Source organism: Hermetia illucens, chromosome 3 (assembly GCF_905115235.1).
Source record: "Hermetia illucens chromosome 3, iHerIll2.2.curated.20191125, whole genome shotgun sequence".
NCBI lineage: Eukaryota > Metazoa > Arthropoda > Insecta > Diptera > Stratiomyidae > Hermetia > Hermetia illucens.
The window spans coordinates 5,021,294-5,044,372 of record NC_051851.1 but is presented as its reverse complement, the minus strand read 5'-3'; the positions used below and the strand labels follow the sequence as shown (position 1 = coordinate 5,044,372).

General features: G+C 43.4%; 1 protein-coding gene across 10 annotated transcripts in view; it reads left to right on the top strand.

Moving 5' to 3' along the window:
* The window catches only part of LOC119652234 (dedicator of cytokinesis protein 1), a 187,299-nt gene that overhangs the window by 137,160 nt on the left and 27,060 nt on the right, over positions 1-23,079 (top strand). For 8 of the 10 annotated variants that reach the window (XR_005249522.1, XR_005249521.1, XM_038056199.1 and 5 more), the window contains exons 12-16: positions 542-693; positions 774-1,000; positions 1,059-1,188; positions 1,263-1,437; positions 16,466-16,579. Coding sequence is in view for 8 of the 10 variants with exons in the window: in XM_038056199.1 (XP_037912127.1) it covers positions 542-693; positions 774-1,000; positions 1,059-1,188; positions 1,263-1,437; positions 16,466-16,579 (798 nt within the window). In the remaining 2 variants the exon portion in view is untranslated. The remainder of the gene's footprint in view (positions 1-541; positions 694-773; positions 1,001-1,058; positions 1,189-1,262; positions 1,438-16,465; positions 16,580-23,079) is intronic. The other 2 variants (XM_038056206.1, XM_038056202.1) reach the window with 1 other exon arrangement.

Genomic DNA, 23,079 nt, shown 5'->3' with positions numbered 1-23,079 from the left:
CCCCAATGGAGCTGGTGCTTTAACCAAAGTGCGGCGCCTACCCTCCATAACATCCCAAAGGGTCGTGCGTTAAAGCATAATATCTGAGGATATGATTATCATTAAGGAAAAGTTGGCAACAGACTATCCTGCTTATACGTTCACGCTTGATTCATTTTTACGCATCGTTTATCTCCCAAACAATTGTTCGTCTCTTAGTTTGCCTTTGACCCTTTCTCGGAACACATCCTGAACTATGTTAAAGATAAGCTTTTTTTTCCGGATATGTGGATGGGGGTCGCTTGCGCATTTTTTCTATAGATCTGTACTGACTTCTCCAAAGCTTTCGATTCCATTGACAACTCCTTGCTTCTCATCGTATCAGTGGTGCGTTCGTAACAAGTTGACAGTGAATGTGAAGAAATGCTACTCTTTATGGTATTGACTAAAAACTTCTCCCCCGACACCCGTTTATTATCTTAATGATCAACCCTTAGCCGTGATTGGCTCTTACCCGCTTATTGTTAATCAAATAAATAAAAAATATTAACATAATTTTCAGGCCGATGATGATACCCCAGATAAATACGACTACTTAGTATTCAACTGCCTAATTCGACTTATCGAAATTCTATCAGACTTGAAATATCAACACTTTCAATCAGTATTGGACTTATACATAAACGAAAGCTTTTCAGCGACATTAGCATACTCGTGAGTACTCCAAACCTTTGTTTAGTCTCCAACCCTTGTGATAGATGGATGCAGATTTTTAACCTTTACTTTCTTTCCAGTAAATTATTGAACGTACTTCAAAACCACATCAAAAACGCAACCCGAATAGAAGTCAATCATGACTGTATCTCTCTGCATACGGATACCGATCGATACTCTGAAGAGTCATTGTACAAAACAACCAAAAATCTTCAATACATCATTAAATTCATCATACAATCGCGAATATTATTTTCAAAGTTGAATAATGACAAGGATCGAGATAAATTTGAGTATAGGCTTGAAGGTTTGTAACATTTTTAGATAGATATAGACATTTGGAGTAATTATGAATGTGATTTCAGAGCTCCTTTCTCTATTCACTGAACTTGTCGAGAGCTCCAACGAAAGATTGAGATCCCAAGGAGCAATTTTGAAGTATTTACATGTGATAGCGACTGATTTGATGCAAGTTTATGATCCAGTTAAGTTGAGGTAAGATGAAATAAGGATGAACATTGTAGAACCAATAATGGTTGACTTTATCTTTTTTGGAATTGCAATTACAGTCATAGCATTGTGGATATTTTAACGCATGTACCCTCGGGACGATTGACTCAATCACGAATGACCTGCATCAAGGATTTAGTTGATTCGAAACTGTTTCGATTGCCATCTTGTCGAGCGGTCCTTCTTCCTGTTTTCTGTAAGCAAATTAAAGATAAATTGGAAAGCAAAGAAGAGGTAAGTGATTTATCTTTTTTCGGGACTATTATTTTTGCATGGATGGTGTCTTTGTCGATTTGTTTTCAAGATGATCGCATTATCCGGTGATCGCGCTTAGTCGTTCGGCTGTTTCATTTGAGTTTAGATTCCACTTTAGCACGGAGTTTCTGTGTAAATCAAAAACTTCGAAGCTTTGAAACTCTTATAAGGCCTACAAATAAGTTCTGTCGGTTTTTTCTTTAAATTTGAAATTTTATTGTGGAAAATTGGTTATACACTCTTTGTTCAAAGTATTGCCCATCGCTAGCCACAACTTTCTTCCATCTTTCAGACAATTCATAGATACCATCGCGGCAAAAATTGGCCTGCTTGGCCGCTATCCACTCATCGAGCCATTTTTTGAGTTCGTCGTAATTGGAGAAGTGCTGGTCAGCCAAGCCATGCTGCATCGACCGGAACAAATGGTAATCAGAAGGAGCAATGTCTGGAGAGTACAGCGGGTGGGGTAGGACTTCCCATTTCAACGTTTCTAGATATGTTTTAACGGGCTGTGCAACATGCGGACGAGCATTGTCATGTTGCAAAATAACTTTATCCTGTCTTTGCTGGTATTGCGGCCGTTTTTTCTTGAGTTTGCGGCTCAAACGCATCATTTGACGTCGGTAGAGTTTGCCCGTGACCGTTTCGTTCGGTTTTAACAGCTCATAGTATACCACACCCAGCTGGTCCCACCATATACACAGCATGATCTTCTCATCATGAATATTCACTTTGGCCGTCGATAATGAGGCATGGCTAGGTTATCCCCACGTTGCCCGACGCTTGGGATTATCGCAATGGATCCACTTTTCATCGCCAGTAACTATTCGGTGCAGAAAACCCTTCCTTTCTTGTCGTTGGAGCAGATGTTCGCACGTGAAAAAAACGGCGTTCGACGTCTATTGGCTTCAGTTCATACGGAACCCAATTTCCGATCTTTCGGATCATTCCCATTGCTTTTAAACGGTGGGAAATGGCTTGCTGGGTGACTCCAAGTGTTTTTCCAAGTTCTTCTTCCGTTTGCGATGGATCTTGGTCGAGCAATGCCTCTAATTCTTCATCTTCAAAAATTGTTGGCCGTCCGGCGCGCTCTTCGTCTTCCAAGTCAAAATTGCCACTTTTAAACCATCCAAACCACCTCTGACACGTTCGTTCAACAAGACAGAATGTTGTTTGCCATTCGTTTGTCAATAATCGAGATGATCGAGGTCATTGAGCGATTGTGACTTTCTTGCTTTTCGCTCCAGAATTTGTTCGCAATGGTCGATTTGTTAATTGTGATTCGCTTCGATGTTGGATGATAGCTGGTTCGATGAAGTCGTCGTCCTCTCGGATTGTGTACGCTGGTTTGAGTCGTTCGGTGGATACGACAACAGTTTTGTCGTTGCATCGTATCGTAAACACTCGATCGCTATTTCGCTTTACTACCTCGTAAGGTCCCATGTAAGGACACTGTAGCGGCTTCCGTGAGGTATCGTCTCGAAGGAAGACATGCGTACAGGAGTACAGATCTTTGAAGACGAACATGCTGTCTGCTCTATGATGTTCGATCGGTGTGGCGCGAAGTTGCTGCATATCTCGCCTGAATTTTTCGACGAATATCTGCGGATCGTTTTGCATTTCGGTGTCGAGAAATAGTTCGCCAGGCAAGCGAAGTGTTGTGCCGTATACGAGTTCGGCTGGTGAGCACTTCAAGTCGGATTTTACTGATGTCCGTAAGCCGAGTAGTACTGTTGGTAGAGTCTCAACCCAGCGGTGATTCTCGTGACACATAAGCGCGGTTTTTAAAGATCGATGTCAGCGTTCTACCATGCCGTTGGCCGCTGGGTGATACGGAGAACTACGTGTTCGCTTGCATCCAGTCAACTGAGTGAGAGCTCGAAAGAGGGAAGATTCGAACTGCGAACCCTGGTCTGTAGTGACGGTGCGTGGGGATCCGAATCTTGATATCCAATGCGAATAGAATGCTGTTGCGACAGTGTCTGCAGTTATATCGGATATTGGGACAGCCTCTGGCCATCTGCTGAACCGGTCGACCATTGTCAGTAGGTAGCGATGTCCTTGGCATGGTGGCAACGAGCCAACTATGTCCAAGTGGACGTGCTTGAATCGGCTGCTCGATTGTGCGTACTGCAGTGGTATGTTTCGGACGTGGCGATGTATTTTTGCCCTTTGGCATTGAATACAGTTTTTGGCCCAGGTGGTGGAATCTTTGGCGATTCCGGGCCAGACATATTTCTTCCGCATTGCTTTGCTGGTTGCTCGGCCACTGGGATGTAATGGGCCATGAAAGACGTTGAATACTCTCCGCCTGAGAGAGCGCGGTACGTATGGTCGTATGACTTGCGCGGATGTGTCACAGTAGACTGGCTTGTCGCTGTTGCTGAAGGTGAATTGCTGCAGAACAAGCGACGATGTGGATTTTAGCAATTCTTGAAGTTCTTGGTCGTCTGCCTGTGCGTCGGCGATTTCAGTGATCGTGACCGCGGCCGGCATTGCGATGGCTTCGATTTCGATTCTAGACAGTGCATCCGCGACACAATTCTCCTGACCGGAGACATGGACGATGTCGGTAGTGAACTGTGAGATGTACTGAAGCTGTCGGCACTGTCTCGATGATGCTTTCTCCAATTTTTGTTGAAAAGCATATATCAGCGTTTGATGGTCGGTGCGTATCGTGAACTCACGTCCTTCTAGCACATGTCGAAAGAATTTCACGCCATTGTATATTGCGAGTAATTCCCGGTCGTATGTGCTATATCGGGCTTGGGTTTCGGATAGCTTCTTGGAATAAAACCCAAGTGGTTGGCGAATTCCATTGTGGAATTGCTCGAGAACGGCACCAGTTGCGACGTCGGATGCATCGGTGGTAATTGAAAGTTTGGCGCCGGCAACTGGGTGTGCCAACATCGTCGCGTTAGCGATTAGTCGTTTTGATTCTTCGAAAGCATGCTCGGATGCGGGATTCCAAACGATCAGACGTTTGTCGTTCTTTCGGCTTTCTCGCAGATAGCTGTTGAGGGGTGCGAGAATTGTAGCTGCTCCCGGCAGAAACCTTCGGTAAAAGTTGATTACACCGAGATATCTTCATAACTCGATGATGTTCGTAGGTTTCGGATACTGTCTGATCGCTTTGACCTTGGCCGGAGATGGTTCGATTCCGTCGCTCGCGATCTGGTGAGCCAAGAATTCTATCTTGTTAACACCAAATACGCATTTGACTGGGTTGATCTTTAGTCCGTACATACGAAGTCGTTCGAAAACGATTTTGAGATGTTCCTCGTGTTGTTCTTCCGAATCGGACGCGATAAACATGTCGTCGAGGTATGCCCAAACGAAATCGAGACCACGAAGTGCATTATCGATATGTCGTTGAAACGTCTGTGCAGCATTACGGAGTCCGAATGTCATTACCAGGAATTCGAATAACCCGAAAGGGGTTATCACAGCTGTCTTTGGAATGTCTTCGGGCGCGACTGGGATTTGGTGGAAAGCTCGTATAAGATCAATCACCGAAAAAATCTTTTTGCCAGCGAGATGTTGTGTGATGTCGTGGATGTGCGGTACCGGATAGCTGTCGGGCACGGTGATATTGTTGAGACCGCGATAATCACCGCACGCACGCCATTCGCCAGATTTTTTTGCTTTTAGCAACAATGGACTTGCCCACGGACTGTTCCATGGCCTGCAGATGCCTTTTTCCATCATATATTCGAATTCGGCCTTAGCTGCTTTATATTTATCGGGAGGCAGTCGTCGGGGTTTTTCCGAAACCGGTGGTCCGGTTGTAATGATATGATGACATACCTGCGGGCTGATCGTCGTAGGCTGCAAGACAGTCGTTGTTATTTCGGGAAACTGTGCTAGAAGTCGATGGTAAGAGTTGTTCGGATCGATCGTTGATATTGTCGGATCGGCGCCTCTGAATCGGTATGCTGTTGAACTGAGGGATGTGTTAGAGTCTAACAGTCGTTTGTTCTTGATGTCGACAAGTAATCCGAAATGTCGCAAGAAATCTGCCCCAAGGATCGGTCGGTTGACTCGGGCGATGCAAAATTTCCAATTAAAGGCACGTCGAAGTTCGAAATCGAGATTCAGAAGCTTTTCTCCGAATGTATCGATGGGAGATCCGTTTGCAGCGAACAGTTTCACATCTGACGGGCTAGTGTTTTTCGAAAACATCCTCATCGGAACCACTGAGACGTCGGCTCCACTATCGACAAAAAAACGCAATCCATGACGGTGATCTCTTACGAGTAGGCGGTTTGATGGAGTCTCGTCGTCCTCAACCGCAGAAAGTGACGACGAGGTGATTAGTTTTCCGGCTGGCGAAAGGTGCATGGCGCACGACAATTCCTTGCGCGGTTGCCGAAGCGGCGATGATAGTAACAAATATCGTTGGTGCCGGGTGACGATGGCAACGATGTGCTGGTTGTTCGTCGCCGTCCCGTAGAGCGAGATCGAGATCGTTGTCTCTGTCGGTTGTTTCGTAGTTCAGCCGTTAGTTGCTCGAATTTCTTGTTGATGACCGCAAGCTCTTGTTCGAACCGGTTTTCATTAGACTCGGACGAGCTGATGGCGGCCACGTGTGAATCGTTCACGCGCATGATCTTGTCGGCCATTTCGGTCAGGGCGTCTACGTCGATGTTGGTCGCTACCATTAAGATTTCACGCGCTCTGCTTGGCAGCTTTTTTAGCCAGAACGTTTTTAGCGTATCGTCGCTAAGCTGACCGTCGACCATACTCCGCATCTGACGCCACAGGCTAGACGGCTTCAGATCGCCCAGTTCTAACTCCGATAGAGCCCTACTTAGCAGATTTTCTGGTGAATCACTGAACCTGATGACGAGTTTCCGCTTGATTTCGTCGTATTTTTTCACTTCAGGCGGCTTCTCCACTATGTCGGCTACCTCCTCCATGACGGTGGCATCGAGCGCCGCGACAACCGCGTGGAATTTGTTGTTGTCGCTTAAAATGCGGTTCACAACGAACTGCGATTCAATATGAGCGAACCATAATTGTGGTCGTTGTCTCCAAAAATTCGGAAGCTTTAAGTTATGTATGGCTTCGACGAACTGAGACACGGGTTGACGAGCTATAAATGGATTGGGGCTAGCGCAGTTTTCTGCCAGCGTCTCGTCCAGGTCTTCGGTATGCCCGTTGGTGTAGGTAGCCATCTTGACCAAACTCGCACGATTCGAATCAGATATTATGACGCGGTTTTCACAATTCAGAACTTCCGAAACAAGGGTCGCACCGGCTTCCGAAAATCACGTCGGGGTCACCAATTGTAGTAGCGCGATAATGAAACACAAATATTCGTTCGCTAACTACAGCGTAAAATATAAATTTATTGAGACGCGATAAAGTGCACGGACAGAAACAACGTGAACAACTTCAATCGTGGAGACGGACGGAACGACTTTTTTCAAAATGATGACGGCGGTTGACCACTTGCGATGTGCAGCACTCCAAGCGGTGAAATTGAGAACGGGAAATGTCAGTTTTGGTTGCCACAAATAAAAAACAAGCTACGCCATCTATTGTGAAAACCGACAGAACTTATTTGTAGACCTTATAATTTGAATTGAACGTAATGGAAATGCGATCATTAGTGTGTTATTCGTACAATTTCTTATTCAGTACATGTCTCCTCTTATTATTCCTACGCGAAATGTTAGATATTTCAATTTTCGAGAATTATCTTTTCATTACTTAGTGGAAAGTAATCGAGAAACAAAAAAGATACGGAAATATTAAAAATGAAACCGAAATTTATCTGTATAAAGGCATGAATTGATTTAAATTTTAAATGCATTTAAACGATAGATTGCTGCAAGTTATCATTGTTTGTTGACTCCTAAAAACTGAAATCTTTTAATAAGTGTTCGTCTAAAACTTTTGATGTGTTGTTGTTTTATGTTAAACTAAATTAATAATTAGATTTATCGTTTTTTCTACACTTCACATGATATGAACTCTGCATTATATTTTCATTTTTGCAACTTTTTTATTATTTTTATATCATTTTATTTTTCAAAACATTCAAAACCTTCATCATCGATTGAAAATGCACTCTTTAGATTCTTTTCTCATTGTCATTGAAATGTTCGTTTCTTCCTCTTCGTCGAATAATCGGCTTTTGATTAAAGGTAAGTTACACTACTCTTGTCACGCTCACTCACATTCACATTGCAAGCAAAGGAAAAAAAAAAGTCTATCATGTTGTGCCAGTTGTGCGTTTTTATTATGTATTCAATGTTGCATGTGTGTTTGTTTCTGTTGTGTGTTTTTTTTTTGTTTGTTAAATAATTCAATTTGCATTGTTGGTATCTGTTCGTTTCGATTTTTGGAACTCATCGGAAACTTAAGCTTCAATAAAAATGGGGTAACTTTGCAAGGAAAAGGGTGAGTTGTAAGCAACAATGATACCACATCGATGAAGTCATTCCTTGGGTTGTGGTTCTATTCACTCAAATGAAAAATAATTTTATTTAATTTCCCTTAATAATGTCCTCGAAAGCCATTGTACTGGAGTTTCTGCATCGGTTTTTTTAGGAACATTTTCATAACATACGAGGGCGGTCCGATAAGTTGCAATGATCCTAGGGGAATAGGATGATCAAACGATCATCCTCAGTGGCTGAAGACGACCTAGAGGAAAGAGCTATCCCAGAAACCTAAAAAAAAATTAGCGAAATTGACCGTGACTGTCCGCCTGCAAAGACTGAAGCTCCATCAAAGTGCCCAGTTGACACGTTCTTGTACACCACTGTGCTAGCCAGGCTCGGGAATGTGGGAGGGTCCTTTGAGCGATTTGATCCCTCACTTGCCATTGGTACAAAATTAACGTGTCTATACCGATGCGTGAGTCCGTATCGGATCTAAAAATAGACAACAAGCAAAAGAATTCGCGACGGCCTAACGAAAAAAAAACAGAACGCGAGCTAAACCTGAAAAAAAAAAACGGTTCGACCGCGCGCGTGGAGTCGTAAGTTTCCGGACCCGAGTCCCGCGAACGAGGAGGAAGATCCACGACGGATCACAGTCCCGATCATTGTTTATTCTGCCTCAGATAGATATTGAGGCGCGACTCCTCAAATCAAGGAAAAAAATCAGCTCAAATTCATGGTGCATTCATGGGATGATTGCATTTCCCATGAATACAATATAAAAGAAAAATGAGATCAAATCAAAGCAAAAAAAAAAAATATATAAAAGGAAAATGTAATCAAAGCAAAAAAAACTTACACGTTGATTACACTCTGAGCTCGGCGTGGCGTGTATCTGTTGTGTTTTGTTTCATTCCATTTTTGGACAAATGATCTGGAGCAATTTGTCCAAAAATGGAGTGATCGCCTCATGCAACACGTTCTCAGATTGAATCTAAACAAAACTGAATTTTTGACGACCGATCCCCATGAAACAGGCACAATCACTGTCAGCGGCAGTGATAACTGAGCGATTTAAATACCTCGAGTCAACGCTATCAGCCAATGCCGAACTGCGTTATGAAATCGCTTCACGCATTAACGCAACCTGGATGAAGTGGCGTTCCACAACTGGTGTTCTTTGTGATCGACGTATCAACGAACATCTTAAATCTAAAATTTACCCCAATGTCGTCCGTCCTGCCGCTCTCTATGGTTCTGAGTGTTGGCCAACTATAAAAGGCAATGAGCGACGTCTTGCGGTAATGGACACGAAGATGTTACATTGGAGGATATCCGCGATCGTTATGGGGTTGCACCGATCGTGTTGCGAAAGAGGCGTCTTCGATGGAATGGTCATGTAATTCGTGCTAACGAGAATTCACTTGCCAAGATTGGTCTGAACATCGAAGTTGATGATAAACGACCAAAAGGCCGTCCGAAACAACGGTGGCTTGATACGCTGGATGGGAATTTAAAAGCCTCAAGATTGCACCCAGATCAGGCATTTGATAGAGCTAAATGGCGAAACCGATCACAACGAGCCAACCCCGCTTGTGAAAGGGAAAAGGCTGAAGAAAAAGAAAAATACTAAAATTACTTGACTTAAAAGAGGAAGAAAAAAAAAAGATGTATACGGAAATACTACTGAATTTAATGCCAACAAAAAATATATCGAAAGTCTTTTGGTTTTTCTTTTCCTAATTTTCTTTCCACGGGTCCTCCCAGCGACGCACACGCAAGAGGAAAATGTCTAGCACACACACTCAGACCAGAAATTCTTAGAGGCCACAAATGCAATCTTCTATGGATGTCGCATACTCAATGGGGAAGATCTCCCACAGCTCGAAATTGAAATTTCACCACAAAATCACTACACGATTGTCCCCGCGAGAAACTGAGGAAATTCACATTAGCGGCAGCAAAACAAGCTTCTCTTTGACAACCGTTTTGCCGTTAATTATGTCCTCTTGGCAGACTATGTTTTCTGTGGCTTTTTATCCTGCGGCCTCACACCTAGGCACAATTTTACCAAAACTTAACGTCATTTTAACATCCAAAACTTTGCACCGCTATCTCAGCAAACCAATGACCTTCCGACTACGCTTCCACGACAATCATTCCTTTTTTCGCTAACTTCCTTTCCGATTCCCAGCGTTATCCAATTTTCGTCTTATATAAATTACCTATTACGAGGATGGAATCAGTCCTCAACGCAATATATTATTTCTTTGAATTTTAAAAAAGGAAACTTACCTTCCTTAATCCCCAAAGCTGAAATTTGGGAGACCACTCAATTACCGCTAACTTCACTCTATATGGCTCCGGCACAAACAAGGAAATTTTGAAATCCCACCGGCCGTTGATTAGCTGTCCACCCTCGAACCGGTCCCCATGCTGCTACGCACGCTTTGAACTCGGTTGAACTCCGAGGGTAGGTGTGCGCCTACGGATGCGGCAAATCATTCCCCTCTGTCAAGATCAATTTGCCCGAATGTGCACTCTGCGGCGAACACTAGGGTAATTGTACATTATGGAATGCATTGAACAAATTAATTCAGAAAAGACGAATGACATTCCGCTCCTGTCGGTGAGCCGCGGTCACTACAAAGCACCTAGCCTCACTGCCCGATGGCCTCATTATCGCAACAGAAATTACTGTCGTGTGGTACATTTTCACAAACGACTGTTTTCAAAATTTCAGCCGAATTGGATTCCTACTTTTGTTTTGACCGCGTGTGGAAGTGGGTGTGTCCGGGAGTTTTAGAAAAATGGGAAAAGAATAAAATCGTGGATCCGTTGGAAAGAGAGTCGTGAAGTAGGTACATCGGTGAGTGTAGGCTCAAGAATGGTGTTGAGGGGAGCACCTCTGATGAAGTGTCCAGGCGTAAGGGCAAGGAGATCATCTGGATCCTTAGTGAGAGCATTGGGCGGTCGTGAGTTGAGAACGGCTTGAACTTGTGCGAGGAACGTCGAGAAGTCTTCGTAGGTGAGAAACCTGTCGGCAATCGTTCGTCGCACATGGTATTTTACTGATTTTACCGCTGTTTCCCATTTTTCTCCCATATGTGGTGCTCCTGGTGAATTGAATTTCCACTGGGTCCCGTCATTTGCGAGAATTTTGCAAAAACGCTGCGATTTTTGCACACTGCTGTTGAGAAGTTGCTGAAGAGTGACGTCAGTACCCTTCAATTAGTACCACAATCACTAATGGGTGATTTGCGAATTCCGCGGCGACTAGTAAAGCGGCGAAGTGCTTTGAGAAATCCCTGGGTGGTTTAATCAGTGATGTGATATGTGGTAGAATCCAAACTGGATTAAGGGTTACTAGTGTCTGGTGCAGGAAGGTGGGACTGCGGATCAACCCAACCAAAACCACCATAGTACCATTCACTAGGAGGCGTAAGCTGGATCACCTGAAAGCCATAACATTACATGATATGGAGGTGAAACGAGAAACAGAGGTCAAATACTTGGGAATCACGCTAGACCAAAAATTACTCTGGAAGACACATGTCGGAAACACTTGTCGGAAAGCCACGAGGGCTCTGATGACTTGCAGATCCATAGCAGGAAAAAAATGGGGTTGTAGCCCGAAGATACTACTTTGGATATATACTGCAATAGTAAGACCAATTATTACCTATGGAGCGGTAATCTGGGCAGAGAGAACCCAACTCAGCACACAAGCCAGGGAATTACATAAGCTCCAAAGGCTGGCTTGCGTGTGTATCAGTGGGGCAATGAGGACATGCCCAACGGCATCCCTGGAGGTCCTTCTGGGATTAACCCCTCTCCATCTGCACATACAGATGCAGGCAAGGAGATCAATATTCAGGATGGCCGGTAGCATGAGTGAGGCGGGAAGCTGCCTAAATCGAAGGAAGATTGATATCCTTTCTAGGCGGTATCCCGAATTACTGATACCGAGGGACAACATGACAACGAGGTTTCACTTCGATAAGAAGTTTGAAACACGTTGGAGTAACAAGACAAACTGGGAAAGCGTGGCTGCGACATACGGCTTAAACCAGGAACTGATTACTTGGTACACTGACGGATCCCTAACAGCAGAGGGAGCGGGTGCCGGTGTCATTGGTCCAAGGAAAATGTACTTTAAGCCAATGGGCAGGTACACTAGCATATTCCAGGCGGAAATTTACGCCATAGACAAATGTGCCTCCTTTAATCTGCAAAGGAACTACAGGGGGCAGAACATAGCTATTCTCACCGATAGCCAAGCAGCGATCAAGGCACTTAGGTCCAACCAGGTGAACTCTAAACTGGTATGGGAATGCCTTGAGAGACTGAATACACTCGGCTCGTCCAACAAGGTCTGGATACTTTGGGTTCCAGGCCATGCTGGGCTGGAAGGCAATGAGGCAGCGGATGAACTAGCCAAGAAGGGAGCAGGGATGCCTTTATACGGGCCAGAACCCTTCTGTGGAATCGGAAACGGTTTCATGGCTATGAATCTAAGAAACGAAGAAAAACGGTTGAGGGAACTATATTGGGCGGGCCTACCAGGGATGGAGCAGTCCAGGGTGTTTATTGGGGGATACGAACCCATGCGCACAAAGGATTGCTTAAACCTCACCAAAAAGAACCTCCGACTCATAGTGGGAATTCTCACTGGTCATTGTCGGCTGAACTACCACCTAGGGAAGCTAGGGATATCTACGGACACTGCCTGCAGGTTCTGTGAGGAGGAGGACGAAACCTCTATGCACGTCCTGGGACAGTGTTCAGCACTTGTGCAAAGTAGGTCGGCCAGTAAAAGGGCCACAATAGTTCTTCAAGGACGCGGTGCGACTTCCCCTTAACAGAATAATAAATTTAATCAGTGATTGCCTCGAGGTGGACAGCAGATGTTGAGAGACATTTGAAGGCGACGATCCAGGCCTTGTAAGTTCGAGCTCCCCGTCCTTGATAATACTTTAGAGACACTGGTCCCGAGTAGTCACCTCCTGTATGCTCGAACACTAAAGAAGGTTGTACTCGTTTCGCAGGAAATTGGCCCATTAACTGCTGAACACGTATTTCTCGTATACGTGTGCAGGTGATGCATTTTTGGATGAATAATTTTATCGGAGCTCTGCTTCCGATGATCCAACAATATCTACGAATGCAGTTGAGAGTGAGCTGTGTTCCTCCATGTGGAGTACGAGAATGAGCTTTGGCGATAATGAGATGTGACAATACGCAGTCTTTCGGAAGTATAGGCGGGTGTTTTCTATCTTCGTCAAGCTGAGAGTTTTGAAGTCGACCACCGACCGTAAGAGTCCGGTTTGGTCAATGCGAGCGGCGAGACCTGATAGAACATGAGACTTGGGGAGAGGCTTGCCTTGGGAAAGTATGCGAATTTATGATGGGAAGTAGCCTTATTGTGCAGTACGAATCCAGTGGGTGAAAGCCGCTTGTAAGTTCGCTGGAGTGAGAGCCGAGATGCTGAGTTTGGAGTCTGGTGTCCGTTTGAAGACTGCTATGGCACGTAGTAAAGTAGCAGTACCTCTGACAAGTTTTGTGAGGGTGCTGCATCGAATTAAGAGAGGATCCAATGGCATAGAGGCAGCTGATGAGACGACATGCTTTCGGGAGAGACGTCAAATGGTGAGAATGAAGGCCACTGATGAGACGGTTTGGTTTGCCAATCTGAACATGAGCTCCATAGAGAGTGCTTGAGTTGAGAGGGGTTTAAACTCCGTGATCCGCAATCAGCTCGATTCTGCTTGGTGATAATGAATTTCCACACTGCTGACGTTAAGATTTCATGAATGTCACGTACTCGATTCTTAACAAGCTCCTTCCAACGCGTGGGATCACTGTTAACTCATACGAGCGTCACTGATGAATCTGTCCACAAGGTAACTGGCATATTGATCAAGTTGAGAGTTTTTTGCATGCGTGAGGTGAATTTCGCGAGGAGTAATGCGGCAAATAATTCGAATCGTGGAATTGTGACATGTTTGAGGGGAGCAACTTCAGTTTCTGCACAAGCAAGAGTTACTTTTGACTGCTGATTTGGATGAGAAACTCAGATGTACATTGCTGCGGCCATTTCAGTTTGTGATGCGTCTGAAAATCCGTGTATCTCGACATATGAGAGGTCAGATGTGAAATTTAGTCAGCGTGGAATTTTTGGAACTTGCGAAAACCTGTTCCAACGATGAGTTATCTAAGGAGTTAGTGGGTGATCTCAGCCAATCTTTTCTAGCCATACGTCCTACATCAGAATTGCCTCAGACAATTACTGGTGACATTAATCTGAGAGGATCAAACAACTGCGCTGTTTCCGACAGTTTTTGGTGCATTTCTTGATGGCCGAAGGTCAAGATGTATGGCCTGTAAAAGTCAAAATGTCCGGAGAACATTTCCAGGACATTCTGAGAATTTCTCAGTATTGATTTTGCCTGTCTGAGTCTTCTCTTAGTCTTTCTGACTTAGCCTATCTCCCATGGTTTCTAGTTAGTTAGTTAGTAGAGTTGAACGCCTCATTTGTAATGGGAATGTTGGTGGTGAGAGATGCAGAATTTTCGTGAACACTGGTTGTGAGGTAGTGTATTTTGTCAATCTCGGTGACACCATGTTTCGAAACGAAAGATTAATTTTGTACAAATTTATTGACCGTACAACGCACAATGTTATTGTCCTGACAAAAATAGGCACACTACTTGACACACGAAAAAGTAAACAAAGATAAACAAGCGGTGCGTGCGTCAAAATGATAATGCTGGATGTCAAGTGGCGATGGATACTGTATACGGTGAGTGTGTTCTTGCGATGGTGACCTTTAAAAATAGATTTAACGTGGAGTGAAATTATGCGGTGTTTCCAACGATTAATTAAATGAAGTAATACAAACTTGTTGTTTCTTTTTCGTTGGTGTGGGTAATTTATTCTTGCAAATACCGATATTTCGGGAACCACTTGTTCCCTTCATCAGTGCTAACAAGTGCTAACTATTTGCAAGAATAAATTACCCACACCAACGAAAAAGAAACAACAAGTTTGTATTACTTTATTTAGATTTAACGTGTTTCAACGTCGTCGCACATCGTTTTTTGATGAGCCACGCTCAGGTGCCTGGAAAACAGATACTACGGAGGATAACATGATAAAAATCTACGATTTCGTATTCGCAGACCCCCGATTTAAGGTGCGCGAGATAGCTGAGACAGCAGGCATCTCAAAAGACCGCGTGGGTCATTTTGGGCATGAGAAGGTTGTCGGCGCGATGGGTGATGCGTTTGCTCATTTTCAGAGCACTGTTTGACGCTGTTTTATCGCAATCCGAAGGTGTTTTTTAGTCGTTTCATGACCGTGGACGAAACATGATTCCACTGGTACACACTGGAGACCAAGGAATAGTCGAAACCATGGACTTTACCCGGCAAACGTGCTCCGAAGAAGGTGAAGGCTGTCCTATCGGTCGAAATGGTCATGGCCACCGTTTTCTGGGATTCACAAGGTGTAATCTGCATCGACTATCTAGAGGAAGGCAAAACTGTCACAGGGCTCTACTATGCCAAATTCTTGGGCGGATTCGACGACGAATTGCTGAAAGAAGGCCCCATTTGGCGGAGAAAAAACTGCTCTTCCACCATGGCAAAGCATAGGCTCACAACTCCGCCATCACCACGGCAAATTGGTACAATTGGGCTATGAGCTGCTTCTCCTTCCACCGTATTCTCTAAAAAAGTCATTCCCCGGACAGAAATTTAGGTCGAATGAGGAGGTTATCGCCGCCACGGAGGCTTACTTTGCAGACCTCGTAAACACTTATTTTTCAGACGGGTTAAAGAAGTTGGAGCATCGTATTGAGCAAAAAGGAGAGTTGAGTTGAGAGTTGAGAAATAAATAGCTTTTTTTCCAAAATTTTAGTTTTTCTTTTGGTGGCTAAGTACTTATCGGACCGCCCTCGTAAATTATCGATCTTCGTATGCGGTCAGTTTCCGACAAAGTAAATTCCATCGTCTTTATCCAAAAAAAAAAATCCTGAAAGCCAATTTGTCTCTTCATATTTTTAGCTTATATTTATTCTGGAGAAACAAGGTTGGTATTGTCAACTTCCGATGAGTTCCAAAAATCGAATGTAAATCAATTGGCTGCGCATGGTTTTGTTGCAAAAATTCTAGTTGTTTTTCGTTTATGAAAAATTGTTCGTTATACATTTGGACAATGAGTATCTTCGCTGGCATTTTATAATATGATTTTCGGTATCTGTTAGATAAATTGAATATCAAAGCGTAGCTCAGAAAAAGGACTCTAACAATCCAATTTTATTTTATTAATTATTAATTTCTTGAAAAATTAAGATATTCAGTTTATCTGAAAGAATTTCATTTTTATATTTGCTTTTGATGGAATACTTTATAAGGTGACTATGAAGAAAAGGTATCTAATTATAAGACAATAATTCTTCATAGAACCTCAAATTATCATATTTAAAATCTTTTCCTGTGTTTTCTCAAAATATTGTACGCATTAGCGAAATCAAATCTACAAAAAATAAATAGTAATATCATTTGAAAACATGATTATATAAGAAAAAACTACACAAAATACGATACGAATAGGGTGACGTAAAATCAGGTATTTGGCAACATGAAAAGAATCTAACGAAGGCAGCTAAGGTTTTGGGTGAATCAAAATCCCACCTACACACGCGTGAAACAACAGCAAAATCAAAGGTAAAAGTTAAGAAATTATTCTTTTTTTTTTGTTTATTCTCTTTTTTTTAGTATTCTCTATTCTGTTTTCTTTTATTTTGCGATCGACTCTATATTTTCTATTAGCTTTTTTACTGAAAAATTATATATTGTGTGTGTGTGTATTGCGTTGCGAGCGTGTGTGCAAAGCTTTAATTGTTAAGTAAATAATTCTAAACTATCTAGATTTAAGTAAATGAGTGATTATCTGATTTGCATGCTACCGATTCAGATAATCTTTCAATTCCTATATCTTTCATTCAAGTGATGATGAAAGAAGAAATATCTACTTCAGATAGAATAAGAATTCAGTTCCTAGCTCTTTTAAAAAACAAAAGGTTGACTGACGGTTTCGTCCAGGTCAGAGGCAACTCGTCAGACGCTGCCTCACCTCTGCCCTGGGAGCAGCTTGACCGAAAGTGGCGACAGGTGGTAATCGCACCATTTATATATAATATAATCGCAAAAACGACATGAGTCTGTATTATATTGAACTGAAATCCGTCGTATGTTCAGACCTAAACTAGGCCGAAGCTAATTTTTTGTTGAGGATGCATTGATTCCTGAGTCTGCATCCACTTGATGACGGATCGGACCACTTGGAAAGCAACTTACTTCCTCTTTTGTGGTCCATGGACCCATTGTTTTGAGCTCAACATCCATTTTTTTAAGGTTTTGTGTAGCCGAAGGTGACTTCACGCATATAGTTTCCAGGGTTCAAAAGGCAAAGAAAGACAAGAGAAAACAACATGCCGCGCGTGTGGAAAACCATCTACATAAAGTCAAGATGAATGGGAACGGTAGAGCATTAAAGTGAGAGATGAGGAAACCAAGGATCGCCGGGTATGCTAAGTAAACTGATGGAAGACAAGGCATTTGCGGAAGCCCTCAGCGAAATTCGGTATTAGATCAAGCCAGATAGTGGGAGCAGCAGTGTCTTTCATACCAAAACAAAGGGTAGTGGAATCCTTGTTCGACTACACGGGTTCGAAGATAACAAAAGAGGGTATGTTTTGTGAGGCGGTCAAAGAGGTACTGGGGGAGAAGGCAGAAGTAATCAATGCCTGGTTAGGTATGACCTCTGCGAATTCTTAAAGCCAGAAACTCGCTATGGTTTAAGTTGCTAGGCAATACGCTAGGAAACTTGTTAACAGTTAACAGTGGATACGATATGTAGGATACGAATTTGGGTAGCCCCACCAGGCGTTACAGATGCTTAGATTATTGGTACGCCTTCACAACCTGCTGGGAAACTTAAAGGAAGGCAGCATGCTATAAATGCGTCCAGATAAGTCACAAGGTGGAAGTGTTGCACATATTGTCGCCTAAGGGCAGTGCCCAGTCTTCAGGGCGGGACTGGAAAGAACTAGGACGTCGCTAATATGGTCCGCACCCAAAAGTTCACCATGCACTGGAGGGCAACTGCTCATAAGTTTCTAGTTCAGTTCATTGTGAAGGCAAAAACTGATCAGTGAACAGTACTGGAACAAGGATCATTGCCTTTCAACTTATTCTTGCTTTCAGGGTTCGGAACAGCACTCAACTTCGGTCTTTAGGGAGAACTTTTTTCAGTGCCCATCTAGCATCGAAGGAGATGATGCTAGACTTTTGGCGCAGACTTGATGCGCTCAAGGAGAGCGTCACATAGGAACACAGAGGGGCGGATACTAATTGGAAGTGAATTCAATTCTAGGGTACTTGGATAGGGCATGCTTCACCCAGGTTGCAACGGTAAACCGAGTCTTGAAATTGCGGCGAGAACAGAGCTCATAGTTTTAAACACTGGATCCCCGCTAACATTCCGATGTTCAGTTTGGGAAGGAAGCTTTCCTGATGTAATCCTTACGTACAAATTATTGGTATCGTTGATGGATAGGTGGCGTGTCCTGGAAGACCTTTCGGCAAGTGAACATCAATATATAGTGTTCGAAGCGGTTGACGCTATCTCTTGGTGTGCACCAGCCCGGCGCTTTCCCTGTTTCTGGGACATCGCAAAGGCGAACATCGGGATAATCGTCGAAGCTCTTCTCTGCAGTTGACACTGTCTAAATTCAGTTATGAAACTGATAACGACAGCTTTTCCAGGAGGGCACCCAAGCGCGACAAATATTGGGTATATTGGTGGACGGCGGAGCTTGCTGATCTGCGGAAGGAGTGACATAACTCCACCTTTGCGAAACGTTGAAACGATCGAAGGAGGGCATGTACCAGAAAGACAGAGTACAGAACAGCCAAAACGCGACTCGGCAGCCCCATGATCAGTAGCAAAGTTCACTCCTGGCAGTACCTAGTTGATGAGGTGAATGGGGAGAATTCGTTTATAAAGTGGTTACCCAAAAATCGGCGCTCAGCCAGAACCGTATTAACTTAATGCTGAATCGAATTGTGCGTAAATTATTTCCTACACATTCTTCAACGAATACACCTTGATGCCAACAACATAGAAGACGCCAAAAGAGAAGCATAACGAGGTTGTCTTCTCTATTAAAAAGGAGAAGGGGACGATGGCTTGACCTACTTCCCGGCACATTTAACTCTTAGTTAAAAGAGGGCAGTTTTCTTTCACTCAAAAAAGTAGCAAGACTTGCATTGATCAGCAAAGGTTGTGAACGGCGCTATTCACAATTTGTTTTTCTTGTGGAAAGTGAGGTGAAATTCGCCCTCAATTTGTAGACGCTTGAAGTTCTCTTTAGACAACGGTTTGTTATTATTGCAAAAAAGGTAGCAAGGAGTTCCTCTGAACAAGCAATTCGGTTCCTCTCTTTTATTCCTGTTGATGAAAGGAATTGACTTAAAGGCTCCCTAAAGCGGAAAGCAGGATGACTTGCCCGAAGTAATGTAGCAAACGACCTTCATTCATCTTGCAACTCCATTACCTTATTGATTTGTCCTTCAACTTGGTGATACTCGAGGTTTGTTACGTTAAGCGTTAAAGCAGTAATCTTTACCTGATTCGTTGTCTCTAAGTTGTTGAGAATGGCAATGTCTCGATAACTCAGGTACCTTATCGTTGTTGTGGCCAGACCCGCGAAATATTTGGTACACAGCTTCAGAAGGCCCCTAGCCAGCACGCCCAGCACTAATGGAGTCATTCAACGCCTCTTAACTTAATATAATGCTGTCAGCTTCCTAATGCTTTTAGCAGCTTGTATATCAACTGGCGTTTTTAAACTATCCCAATAATTTCGGATATCTTCTTTTGACTGGTATATACAAATTTTTGTAAACCTTTCCAACTGTTCCGTAATAAGTCCTAGATCGAGAGTGAAATTTACCGAAGTGTAAATGGTGTATGGGAGATCAAAGGACGTAACCAGTCTCGATTACCTTTGGTTCGTGTATTGGTTTCCCAGACCCAGCACTAACCTTGGGGGCAAGTAGAGATATATACAATAGCACGGCAACATGTGCCAGCGACCAGCCGCATTTTGACTCTATCCCGTGAACTTTATTAAAATCGGTTTACTGTCTGTCTGTCAATCTCAATCGGGACCATTCCTTTTATCACGCAAGCTGCTTCATTGGAAATTGTTCTGTAAGTGCAACATGTTCGGAGTACACTTATGCGATACGCAGCTCCAATCTTTCTCTTATTTATTATATTTTTCAGTGCATCTGCCCATACTGGGGCTGCATACAGTAGGATCGAACTGACCACCCTTGAAATAAGGAGTCGACGGCTCGGCCTTGGGCCACCTATATTTGGTAGCATTCTCGCAACCAGCGCTCCGATGTTATATGCCTTGGTTGCGGCACCCTCTACATGCAATCTGAAATTCAACCTCTGGTCAATCATTACACCTAAGTACTTAAGTGCAGGCTTGGAATAAATTGTTTGCGTTCTAACTTTGATCTTCATGGAAGTGCACTTTCTCCGCTTGGTAATAAGTACTATTTCCGGTCTTATGCTCTGCGAGCTGTAGACCAGCATTCTCTAACCAGGATTTAATCGCATAGACTGCTTCATTTGCATAGAGCTCGACTTCTTCGAGAAGGCGTGCAACAACCGTCACACCAATATCGTCCGCGAAATCAATGGAGGCCACACCAGTAGGAAGGTCTAGGGTCAGTACCTCGTTATACATAATAATCCACAAGAGTGGCCCTAGGACAGACCCTTGTGGAACTCCGCATGTCGTTTGGTATGATTTCATTCCTTCATCTGATTCACAGCACAGAATCCTATCGATTAAGAAGTCGGCAACGGTACGCACCAGGTACTTGGCCACGCCTAAGTTAATTAGGGACTCAAGTATCTTGCTCCATCTAGCGGAATTGAAGGCATTCTGCACATCAAGTGTAATCACTGCACAACATTTGCCCTCGTCAAGTGCGGTCTTAGCTGTGTTTGCTACTAGGACAAGGGCATCCGTTGTAGACCTCCCCTTTCGAAAACCGAACTGATTTTCGGAGAGACCGCCATCCTTTTCGGCAATTCCAGTTAATCTGTTATAGATTACTCGTTCGAATAGTTTGTCAGTATTATTTAGGAGGCATATCGGCCTGTAGGACGAAGCTTCACCCAAAGGTTTGTTTGGCTTGGGGACTAGAATTAATTTCTGCTTCTTCCATTGTGTAGGAAATACTCATTCTTTAAGGAAGGCAAACATATTTGGAGCTATTTTGACTGCTGCCTTCAGAGCTTTATTGGGGATGCTATCCAAGCCAGGTGCTTTATTTCCAACAATTTTATCCGCAGCTTCGAGGACCTTCGTTTCACTTACCATGCGAACTTCGGCGGTGTCTATCTCGACAGTGGGAAGGTTAGCGGTACTCACATTCTATGGGAAAAGATCCGTTACTATTTCATCAAGCAGAGTAGGGGAAGAGATCGGTGGGGAGCGTTTGCCTTTAACTTTCGATATTACGGTTTTGTAGGCGCCACCCCTGGGGTTCGTGTCAGCTTCATTACACAGTTCGCTTTTACTTTTCATGATGGCCACATGTAGTTTCTTCCGAGCGTTTTTATATTCTTCATGTAATTGCTCGTATCCAGATCGGTTTCTATTTCGCTGACTGCTCCTTCTGGCCTTGAGGCAGGCCTTGCGGCATTCTCCGATTTCAGAATTCCACCAAAAGTTCGGAACTCGCTTCTGTGATACAACATACCTTGGCATGAATGCGTCACATGCTCGTCGCAACTTCGCGCCAATTTGCAAAGCTTTATTTTCTGCGCTTCCTTCAAGCGCTGTATTTTGCTGCAGAACTTCTCCGAAAATCTCCTCGTCAAACTTATTAGCTGCCCACCTTTGAGCTCTCGTCCGAGACCGTTTCATTCGTTTACCATGTCTGACTGTCTGTCTGTCTGTCCGTCACACGCATTTTTCTCGAAGACGGTTGTAGCGATTGGCATCGAATTTGGTTGAAAGGTGGGAACTGCGAACGCTCACGCATATAGTGAGTTACATCCTTTTACGCCAAATTTAAAGAGGGGTCTCTCTATATGCAAAAGGGGGGTATACATTTTTTTTTCATCAAATATAGTTATGTGGGGTATCAAATTAAAGGTCTCGGTTAGTACTTTTTCAAGCCGGTCTTAGTTTTGATTTTTGTTGAAAAGGTGGGGAGTGCGGGGGTTGAAATTGGTCATTTTTTTAACGAACCCATTCTCAGAAACTACTCAACCGAAAAATCTGAAAAAAATCAGGGGACTGCCACTATATGGTGCCTAGGCTCTGAAATACTCTCCATACCGATACCTGTTAAAATAAAGTTAATAATAGTACATTACGAGAATTTCCAGTAATTGACAGGAAAACCCCCCTTAAGTTCACTCACAAAATTATACAGCAATGTAGGCTATAGCATAGAGCATGATCCTGCCATTTGGTGAAAATCACACTATTACTAACAAAGTTATACTAGGTCAAAACTGTCGCTTTTCTGCAAATTCAAGATTATGACTGTAAATGTTACTTGAAAGTGGAAATTTTCACATAATACAGGGTGCGGCAGCATAACTTCCTTTTTTCAAAACTCAATAAAAACTATTGTATGCATCGGAAAATATTTATTTATTTTTTATAATGCAGGTACATGTCTAAAGTTTTTATTTACATTGTTTTGAAGATCAAATCTGTTAGGTAACGTCCCCCATTCTCCATACATTGCGTAAACCGATTTCTGGCGTTTGTCATGACTCTTGTTAGCATAGCAGGTGTTATGTTGGCAATTTCTTCTTGGATGTTGGTCTTCAAATCTTGTAGGCTTCTTGGACAGTTCACATAAACACGGGATTTCAAAAAACCCCATAGAAAAAAATCACAAGGGGACAGATCGTTAGAGCGTGCCGGCCATTCCAAATCGCCTCTAATTGAGATAGCACCCTCGGGAACGACATCAAGAAGAAGCTCACACGCGTTCATCCGAGAATTGAAGTCACGTTCTGAAAGTTCCTGCACTATCGCCATCTTATAGGGATGAAAATGAAGATCATCACGAAAAATTCTTCTCACAGAACGATCGGATAGTCCAAGGGCAGA